The sequence below is a fragment of the Hylobates moloch genome, unplaced genomic scaffold (assembly GCF_009828535.3).
Source record: "Hylobates moloch isolate HMO894 unplaced genomic scaffold, HMol_V3 SCAFFOLD_1, whole genome shotgun sequence".
Taxonomy (NCBI): domain Eukaryota; kingdom Metazoa; phylum Chordata; class Mammalia; order Primates; family Hylobatidae; genus Hylobates; species Hylobates moloch.
In genome coordinates, this window is record NW_026652276.1 from 175,559,121 (window position 1) to 175,570,221 (window position 11,101).

The 11,101-nt window shown below is 34.3% G+C and overlaps 1 protein-coding gene across 1 annotated transcript in view; it reads left to right on the plus strand.

The window, feature by feature from the left end:
• SEMA3D (semaphorin 3D) overlaps positions 1 to 2,305 on the plus strand; it is a 123,706-nt gene extending 121,401 nt beyond the window's left edge. The window contains exon 17 of the mRNA XM_032761199.2: positions 1,511 to 2,305. Coding sequence (XP_032617090.1) covers positions 1,511 to 1,936 — 426 coding nt within the window. The 3' untranslated portion in view covers positions 1,937 to 2,305. The remainder of the gene's footprint in view (positions 1 to 1,510) is intronic.
• Positions 2,306 to 11,101: the final 8,796 nt, after the last annotated feature.

Below are 11,101 nucleotides of genomic sequence, written 5' to 3' on the forward strand. Positions count from 1 at the left end.
TACAATAGCATTTCTGAATGTCTGGGCTTTAAGAATAAATCCACAAGAAAAAGAATACCACATCCAGCTTACCAAATAGGCAACGTAAGAGAAACAAACAAAGCTCTGATGGTGTGGATTCAGTGCAGAGCAAAGGCAGGCCTGGAGACCATTCAGCCTCATTAACCAGGGATCTGAGCTGTGACCTGCCTTTGGCCTCAAATGGTTCCCCGCCAGCTGCACTTCTCTGGCACAGAGGGTGGCTTGCCATATACTTGTTAGTTAACTGGGCTGGTAGCCAGAGATGTTTCTTTTCCTTTTCTCATATTTCCAGAATTGGGGAGATTTTTTCCTACATATTTTTCACATAAAGATGCAGAGTACAATCCACCCACTGTGAATAAATTTAATTTAGCCATATTTATGCCTCCTTGATTTCCATCATCTAAAAGTCTACAATACAGGGGCAGATGTGTAAACTGGGAAATCTTCCAGACTTCTTTGTTGCTGTTGTTGTTGTTGTTGTTATTCCACTTAATGCTGAGCCACTCAACAATACTCCACATTAGGCAGGGCTCTTTTGTGGGTAAACAAGCCTCTAGTTTTACTGAAGATAGATTCATTATTCACACCATATCATGGGCCAGGCAAGCTTAATGTTAGAACTGTCTTTTCGTAATAATGCTTCAAAGGCTGGAGAGCATCACATTTCAGTGGAAGTTCTTTGTGTTCATCGTGCTTTCTCACACTTGAAATCACATTACCATGTCATAGTATACAAAGGCATGGCAAATATTTCCACAAATGACAGTATAAAGTATCACATGTATATACAGTATGAAAATTCAATCCACAGCAAAGAGAGAAATTCAACTTTCAATGTTGCTAACCTTCTGACTAGGGCCCTACTCAGTTACAGCTCTAACGTCCAAAAGACTATACCCATACCTTTGGCTTTGACTTTAAAGACGTCATCATTTACAGCTTTCATATGCTACTCACATAACTTATTTGGTGATATCTGGAAAGCAGTAAATTCCACTTGGAGTTATTGTCCTATTCCACGTTATAGGTAGCAGCATGTACTGAAGCTTGTTTTCTATACAATGATTGTAAATGTTGCATTCTTGCTCCACATTTCAGGTGCTAATTTGTGATCTTGGTACAGTAATTTGTATATGAAATCTCTGTAAAGAAGGTCACTTGATGGTTTCCAGTTTTTCATTACTTTTCAGTTTTTCATTCCTATATGTACATTGAGAGAAAAAAAAACAACTGCATTCCAAAGTTTCAGTTAGACTTACTAAGATACAAATGTGAAAAATTAAGGATATAGTTTGGGGGCTATTACTTTAGTTGAAATTTTTTACCCTTTTTAACTATGGCTGACAATATTATGCTTGATGACAGAGACAGAGAGACAACGAATATGTCTTTCAGGTTCATCTAAGTAAAACTATGTAGCCTGTTTTCATTTGCTCTTAGCTCTCTCTGTTTTTAATTTATTACCTACATTTTTCCAATTCTGCAGTTGAAGCCCGATGAAAGAATCATCAAAACGGAATATGGGCTACTGATTCGAAGTTTGCAGAAGAAGGATTCTGGGATGTATTACTGCAAAGCACAGGAGCACACTTTCATCCACACCATAGTGAAGCTGACTTTGAATGTCATTGAGAATGAACAGATGGAAAATACCCAGAGGGCAGAGCATGAGGAGGGGCAGGTCAAGGATCTATTGGCTGAGTCACGGTTGAGATACAAAGACTACATCCAAATCCTTAGCAGCCCAAACTTCAGCCTCGACCAGTACTGCGAACAGATGTGGCACAGGGAGAAGCGGAGACAGAGAAACAAGGGGGGCCCAAAGTGGAAGCACATGCAGGAAATGAAGAAGAAACGAAATCGAAGACATCACAGAGACCTGGATGAGTTCCCTAGAGCTGTGGCCACGTAGTTTTCTACTTAATTTAAAGAAAAGAATTCTTTACCTATAAAACCATTGCCTTCTGTTTTGTATATCCCTTATAATAATTCATAAATGCGTCCCATGGAGTTTTGCTAAGGCACAAGACAATAATCTGAATAAGACAATATGTGATGAATATAAGAAAGGGCAAAAAATTCGTTTGAATAAGTTTTCCAAGAACAACTCTTGCACCAGCAAAGTATAAGAATTATCCTAAAAACAGGGGTTTTGCAGTTGTAAATGTTTTATGTTTTGAGTTTTGGAATTTATTGTCATGTAAATAATTGAACTAAGCAAGCCCCGAATTTGATAGTGTATAAGGTGCTTTATTCCCTCGAATGTCCATTAAGCATGGAATTTACCATGCAGTTGTGCTAAGTTCTTATGAACAGATATATCATTCTTATTGAGAACCAGCTACCTTGTGGTAGGGAATAAGAGGTCAGACACAAATTAAGACAACTCCCATTATCAACAGGAACTTTCCCAGTGAGCAATTCACTCCTGGAGAATGGTATAGGAATTTGGAGAGGTGCATTCTTTCTTTCTGGCCAGGGGGGTTAATTTAGTGTACTACAACATTGATTTACTGAAGGGCATTAATGTTTCCCCCAGGATTTCTATTGACTAGTCAGGAGTAACAGGTTCACAGAGAGAAGCTGGTGATTAGTTATGTGTCTTTAGAATATATGCTAAGCTCTACAGGGAGAGAATGCTTAATAAATATTTTAATAAGATATTGGAAAATATTTTAATAAAACAAGGAAAACATAATGATGTATAATGCATCCTGATGGGAAGGCATGCAGATGGGATTTGTTAGAAGACAGAAGGAAAGACAGCCATAAATTCTGGCTTTGGGGAAAACTCATATCCCCATGAAAAGGAAGAACAATCACAAATAAAGTGAGAGTAATGTAATGGAGCTCTTTTCACTAGAGTATAAGTAGCTGCCAATTTGTAATTCATCTGTTAAAAAAATCTAGATTGTAACAAACTGCTAGCAGAAGTCTGAGGAAAAATGAATTTTTCTGAAGAATCATAGGAAGAGTAGACATATTTTATTTATAACCAATGATATTTCAGTATATATTTTCTCTCCTTTAAAAAATATTTATCATACTCTGTATATTATTTCTTTTTACTGCCTTTATTCTCTCCTGTATATTGGATTTTGTGATTATATTTGAGTGAATAGGAGAAAACAATATATAACACACAGAGAATTAAGAAAATGACATTGCTGGGGAGTGGGGATATATATTTGTTGAATAGCAGAACAAGTGTAAAATTTTAACAACGGAAGGGGTTAAATTAACTCTTTGACATCTTTTCTTCACACAATCTTTTTGCATTGCTGAGTTAATCTGTTGTAATTGTAGTATTGTTTTTGTAATTTAACAATAAATAAGCCTGCCACATGTAAAAAGAACCAAACTCACAATATTAACATAAACATCTTTCATATTTTGTTAGTACTTTCAAATGTTTTCAATTTGACTTTCCCTCTGAATATGTATGGTGTGTTTCCTGTCTGTTTAAGCAGAACTCACCTTTCCTTCTTGTAACACAGAACCCTTAGCCTTCTTCTGTTTTGCCTTTTCACGCCCTTTATAGTGTGAAATGAAAAATTAGTCACTTCCTCATATGGAAGGCAGCTTTTCAGAAAACTAAATAACAGACATTGCTCGTTTCTCATGCATTCTACATATCTTGAAAGAAAAGTCTGTGAGAAACCCGTGTGATTAGAGGGCAACTTAATGCAAGATCTGTGGCTCTATGTTGAGAGCATTCTTTCTCTGTTATATTTATTTTATTTGCATTGCTTACCTATCTCAACGTAGTCAGACTGACATATGAGATTGAGTACTCCCTTTTGATATTATACTGATGAATATTTGTAGGTGTTTCACTATAAGGAAAAGCTAAGGAATAATTTTAATAAAAGTGAACCAGAACAAATCATTCATTTAAAAAGTAATTCAGAAGAACAGTGTGGCATGATCAGACTTCTAATTGAATAGCATAACAACAGTGTTTGTAGTTATAGATTTGCTTGGACAAAATGTTCCAGGAACTGATAGTGAGCTCAAAGTAATTAAATGGGAACATTTTTAATTAAAAAAAAATTTCCAAATATTTGTGGGTCTGACAGTAATGATCAAAATATGAATGACTTTGGAAAATTTACATGAAGCTCAAACTTTAGGATTGACTTATGAAAATAAATTTTATTTCTATCCAAATTTGAATGTCCCAACCATTTTTTGATTACTTCTTTCTAATCCTAGTTATTCAGACAAAATTTGGAAACTTATTTTATGACCACATCTAATATTCTGGCTGCTTTGGATACAATACTCTTAATTTATGATAATTAGTTAAAATATATTAAAAATATTATTAGTAAAGTAAAATTTCACACAATAAAAAAACATAGAGGACAAATATTTGTGTGTATTTTTAAAGATAAAGAATATCTAAACTGTGTTTTTTTCTTAGCTTTTTAGTTGTCTAGAATATTTAGAGAAAGAGTATGAATATATTAAATCCACAAACACACTATATACTTCCTCACCACTGACTATTTTATCAAATTTGCCTTAAAATAATAAAAAAGTATAGTTAATGGTTTCAAATATGCTAAGAAATTGACTCTATGGAGGGGACCTTAAAACGCCTGTTTACTCATGTTTTTGTATTTTTCTTGTCTCTAATACTTTTGTCTTTGACTGCCTTGTGTGTTCTTTTCTGAATTTCATTTCAGCAATGTATGCTGCTAAATAGAATCCTGCATGTCTGCATTCATTTACATTCAATTTATTGTAAATTTTAAGATTTTATTTAGAAATGAATAGTCTAATTAATTTATGTAGAGTCCTTTTTTCCAAAGAGCTCAAAACACTACATCCACATTATTGACTTTTGGAAACCAACCAAATTACTTAAGAAATGGAAAAGTAGTCATAGAGAAATTTAGTAATTTGCAAAAGCCACAACAGTAGTGGAAGAATTAAAATTCATGAAGTCTCATCGTTCTGTTGGTTAAAATAATGCTCTTTACAATATGCTGGCTACAAAATGGTCTTACTCTTGAATTTTGCTTTTGGTTCATATTTTGGTTCTTCATATTCTAGTATGTTTTGTTCCTGCTGAATTTTACAGACTCATCTAAACAATGTTATTAGTAGTCACTTTTTTCATTATCATAATTAAATTTCCAAGAACAACTTGATATCATTCAGCTGTCCAAAAAATAATAAACGAGCATTCATTAAATACTGATTTTCTTAAACTTAAATGTTATATTTCATATTTATTTATATAATACAAATGGAAATCAAAACTGAAATAGCCTCCCTTTAGAATGTCACATTTTTCTTAGAAAACATGTTGGAATTGGTTAACCTTATTGGGAATGGATAATTTAGAAACAAACAAACAAAATATTTGAAGTGTTTTTATAGGAGATGTATTTTTATCATAGTAAATGATCACAATTTTAAATAATTCATCTTACAAGTCAGGTAAAATAAATAAGAGATTCTCAGATTCCATACATTAGGAGTGCAAAGACAGGATCATACACACGACTTATACCTCTCATTTAAATATTTTGTAGTATAAAGTATTTATGGAAAGTGTTTGAGATAGATGACTTTTGGAAAAGGGCAAAATCTGTCAGATGCCATAGTTAATCATGTAATTTAATTCTAGTATTGTGAGTGGTTAGCAATCAATTTTGAAATTATAATTTTGCTATTTTAAAAGAAATGTAGTCTTATAGTATGAAATAATTAAAAATTATTAAATGTATATTTTGGTTGTATTATAATAAAATGCAAACATTAGTGTTCTATGATTATAAAGACTACTGGTTTGTGTGCAAATTTTGTTTTCAAACCCCAAATATGGTAAATTTTATATACAAAATGGGACTAAAGAAAATATAAGATGCAATATTTTCTGAAATGTTCAGTAGATGTATTTTACACTGTAAGTAGGCAGTAATTTCATTTATGAAAGAAAAGAATGTGTCCCACCCAATTTGATACAATTATATTGCTAAGCTTTATTGTGATTTAATTTAGGTTTTAGTGGATTGAGAGAAATGTTATTACCACAAATAACTACTTCTTTTAAAGTTCTCAATTGCCATCTGATTATTTAAAAACACTCATCTATATGTTTAGTTGTATTGGAGTATAATTTATTAAAGAGTAAGGTGTGGATTTTGTCTTCAATTTTGCTTCATAAAAACATTTTTAAAATTTATTTTACAGACATGTATTTCTTGCCATTTGGTACACACATGAAGAATATTTTATATTTGCAAATAAATAATATAATGTCCCACAAAGGTGGTACTCAAATAATATAGAAACTGTGTTGAGAAATGTCAAGTTTTCTAACTTCACTGATAAGCTTGTAACGTAAGTTTACAGTAATCGTTTTTAAAAGAAATAATTTTCACACAAAACACTTAAAAATTATTACTTCATTTGGGCTACTAAAAAAATACAATAAACTGGGTGGCTCATAAACCACAGAAATGTATTACTCACAGTTCTGGAGCCAGAGACGTTCACGATCAAGGTACTGGCAGATTCTGTGTCTGGTTAGGGCCACTTTCTGATTCATAGACGATGCCTTCTTGTGTGTTCTCACATAGTGGAAGGGGTGAATGAGCTCTCTTTGGCCTGTTTTACACAGGCAATGATCTCACTCATCAGGGTTCCACTCTCATAACCTAATCAACTTCCAAAAGGCACCATTTTATGATACCATCATCTTCGGAGTTAGGATTTCACTGCTTAAATTGAGGAAAGAGGGAACACAAAAATTCAGACCATAGCAGAGCTTTTAGGTACTAGATCATGTCCAAGCTTTTACTGTAGATGAAATACAAGATTAATAATTGAGAAAATTTCACGTATATTTATTTGAGTACATAAAGACACTTAAGTAATTCTCAAGACAGAAGAAACAAGAATGTAACAGTTTAGTTGAGAATGGAAAGCACACATTCTTTAGTAAGACCACACAACTTGCTGTCTTTATTAACATGGCTTTACTAGTCAAAAGAACTCTTGCCCAAAGAAGATGAAGTTGAAAATACCTTTATTGTTTATTTCAGAAGCTCATATACTTTTACGTTACATATATGTTGGCATAAACACTCACCTTGGAGAGTGATTTGGCAATAGCCAATGAAGTTGGATTTTAGTGGATTGAGATGAACGTTATTACCACAAGTAACTACTTCTTTTAAAGTTTCTGGCCGGGCGCAGTGGCTCACGCCTGTAATCCCAGCACTTTGGGAGGCCGAGGCGGGCGGATCATGAAGTCAGGAGATCGAGACCATCCTGGCTAATACAGTGAAACCCCGTCTCTACTAAAAATACAAAAAATTAGCCGGTCATGGTGGCGGGCGCCTGTAGTCCCAGCTACTTGGGAGGCTGAGGCAGGAGAATGACGTAAACCCGGGAGGCGGAGCTTGCAGTGAGCCGAGATTGCACCACTGCACTCCAGCCTGGGGTACAGAACAAGACTCCATCTCAAAAAAAAAAGAAAAAAGAAAAAGAAAAAAAAAGTTTCCAATTGCCATCTGATTATTTAAGAATACTCATCTATATGTTTAGCTGTATTGGAGTATAATTATCTCAAGAACAAGCCCTTCACAATTAGTATATAACCTTGAGAAACTTCTCCACATGTGTAATAGTAGACATTTTTGAAACTCTATTACAGGATAATTATAATAGAAAAGCAAAACAATCTATATGTTCAAGAAAAGGAGAATGAATAACTTGAAATATACTTACTAGATACAGAAGCTTAATTTAAAAAAAAAAAAGTTGAGCCGGGCGCAGTGACTCACACTTGTAATCCCAGCACTTTGGGAGGCCGAGGTGGGCGGATCACCTGAGGTTGGGAGTTCGAGACCAGCTTCACTAACATGGAGAAACCTCATCTCCACTAAAAATACAAAATTAGCCCGGCGTTGGCTGGGCGCGGTGGCTCACGCTTGCAATCCCAGCACTTTGGGAGGCCGAGGCGGGCGGATCACTAGGTCAGGAGATCGAGACCACGGTGAAACCCCATCTCTACTAAAAAAAAAAAAAAAAATTAGCCGGGCGTGGTGGTGCATGCCCGTAATCCCAGCTTCTCAGCGGGGCTGAGGCAGGAGAATCGCTTGAACCCGGGAGGCAGAGATTGCGGTGAGCTGAGATCGTGCCATTGCACTCTAGCCTGGGCAACAAGAGCAAAACTCCATCTCAAAAAAAAAGTTTTATGTATTAACATAGAAAAATCTCAAAAACATAATATTAAACAAAATCAAGGAGTCTAGGGATGCAAAAAAAAATTGTCCTGGGTATATCAAGTTTAAAGAAGCAAATGATACTGCTTATGGTACATATGCTCATATGCAAGTAGTAAACATATAAAAACAATTTCTGGAAAAGTTAAGTACTAAATTGAAAATAAATTTTCCTCTAAGTATCAAAGGAAAAGATGAGGACATACGGAGCTACAATTGTTTCAATAGCTTTTAAAATTCCTTTTTTTTTTTGAGACAAAGTTTTGCTCTGTCACCCAGGGTGGAGTGCAGTGGCGCGATTTGGGCTCACGCCATTCTCCTGCCTCAGCCTCCCGAGTAGCTGGGACTACAGGCACCTGCCACCATGCCCGGCTAATTTTTTTGTATTTTTAGTAGAGACGGGATTTCCCCGTGTTAGCCAAGATGGTCTCCATCTCCTGACTTTGTGATCTGCTCACCTTGGCCTCCCAAAGTGCTGGGATTACAGTTGTGAGCCACTGCAACCGGCCTAAAATTCTTTTTTAAAAAATCTAAACCCAATATAGTAAAATGTTGAATTTTTAAAAGTTGAGTGCTAGATTACAATTTTATTACTCTATATTACTGTCAACATAATTGTGTGCTCGAAATAGTTCAAATAAAAAGTACATAAAGGATCTCTATCTTAACAAAAGAACAAATTACTCAGTAGTAAATTCTGAAGACAGAGAGGTAAAGAGAAAAAAGAATAACACAGAAATAGTAAAAATTCAGCTATTATACAGTAGATACAGTTCCAGCTGCTCTTATAACATGGACTTTCCCGGATGCCCTGATTATTTTAAAAATATGACAGCTAAGACCTTGGTTGACCTCAGAGATCCAGGAATAATGTCTAGTCTTCAAAGTAACAACATATTGTTATGAAAATGCCTGAGACATCTAGGATATCAAGCTATTTGCTTAATATTCCAGAAGACTCTGAACAGCTGAGCTGGCCTTGTTGGATTGAATACTGTTTAAGGTTGATGTTTAAAATATAAAGTTTATTCTTCCTGGCTTACAAATAAAATTTATAAACCAACTCATGCTCTTTATGTAACCTGAAGCATAAAGATAAATATTTACATCATTTAAAGACCATCATATATTTAAATGATCTCACACATGGTTATTTTCTTAAAGAACGATTCTATATCAATTTAATTTTCACTTTTAATTCACTATGACAATTTTATGTGTAGATATTGGCCAAAATTTAGCCCAACATTTTGGACCTTTGCAAATTCTCAATTTTACTGGATTCTGCTAGTGAGGAGCTAGAATATTTAAACAAATATTTTAGAAGTATAGGGTAGCATATTCTGCTAGTATTAAAGTACAAAAACATAGATAAGGAGAAAATGAGACTAATTTACTAGATGAAAAGTTATTTAGAATCAGGAAAACGGTTGTCTAATGGGTGATATTTCTCTAAGCTTTTAATATATTGAAACACATTACCGTTGTGCAATTATCTCCAATTATTGAATTGTGTTTAAATTCTAGCTCTTTCTTGCAGGTCATTTTTACCACTGAAAAACAAATAAACAAAACACTTTGAATCTCCTGTGGTAATTTGTGTTGTTGTAATTAGTCTTTAAAGATATTTGGAAGTAGCCTTCAGTTTCAGTAGCTATGGCCAAAAGTAAGAGTGAGTATTACCAAATTTTATTCATGTGTTGGAAATTACAGAAAGTTTGACAAGAAGACAAGGGTCTGATCATTAGAAAGTTGCTTGTTCAGACTATGTAGCAATTTAATCCTGTAGGCAGGGGGAGACATTTTGGTATTTTTAAGCAGAGAAGTGGCATAGTGAGATTTCAGCATTTTCACATATGAAAAATAAGCATAGAATTAAAAATGACTCCTTGATGTTCATGGTGTGCAACCGGGTGGATGTTAGTGCCATTTAAAAATAAGAGGAAGCACAGTGGGGGAAACAGGATCGGATTGGCAGAACGTGGTTTCAGCATTGAACTCTATGAGTCTGAGATGTTTTGAGGAGTATCTGGTAGGCAGTTTTATACATGGGTTTGGTGTTCAGGCAAAATGAAAGTTGGGGTTATTTTGTGGTTTCTGGCCTAGAGATGACAGAAGCAACGTAGTAGGGAATGCAGTGAACATAAACAGAAAGGGATGGTCAACTTGGTGCTAAAATTAGTGTATATCTTGAGGTAAGTTAACATTAATTTCTCTCTACCCCAATGAGATATCTCTAAGGCATTTAAGAGCTTAAAGTTTATGAATTTCCTTTTTTTATCAGAAACTAAATTTATTAAGGACTAAATCTTTATTCTTAATATCTACTGCAATCTGTATCAACTAATAAAGTAAAAACCTTTACAAAACAACAAGTTTTCCTTATGACGTTATTGTAAAAACTAGTAAGAAAAAATTCCACCAAATGAAAGCATTTTCTAAAATTCCTACATCATGTACCTATTTTTAAATACAATTGGCAAATTGATGAAGCTCTATTTTCATTTTGAATGTTCATCTGTTTTATTTTTTATTTTTTTTTTAAAAAGACATTTATTCAGCATCATGATCAGACTATTACACTTAACAATCAATAGCATGGGTGCAAAAAAAAAAATCTACATTAAAACCCTTTGTTGGAATGCTTTACACTTTCCACAGAACAGAAACTAAAATAACCTGTTATACAGTTAGTCACAAATACAGTCCTCAAGTTTTTTGCCCATACACATGAGTATGTGTCTAAAACATGTTTTCTTTGTAGCAGCTAGGCCCTGCCACCACTGTGCTTGGCTGAGTTCACAAATCTCTTGTAACCTGTAGTTTCCCTG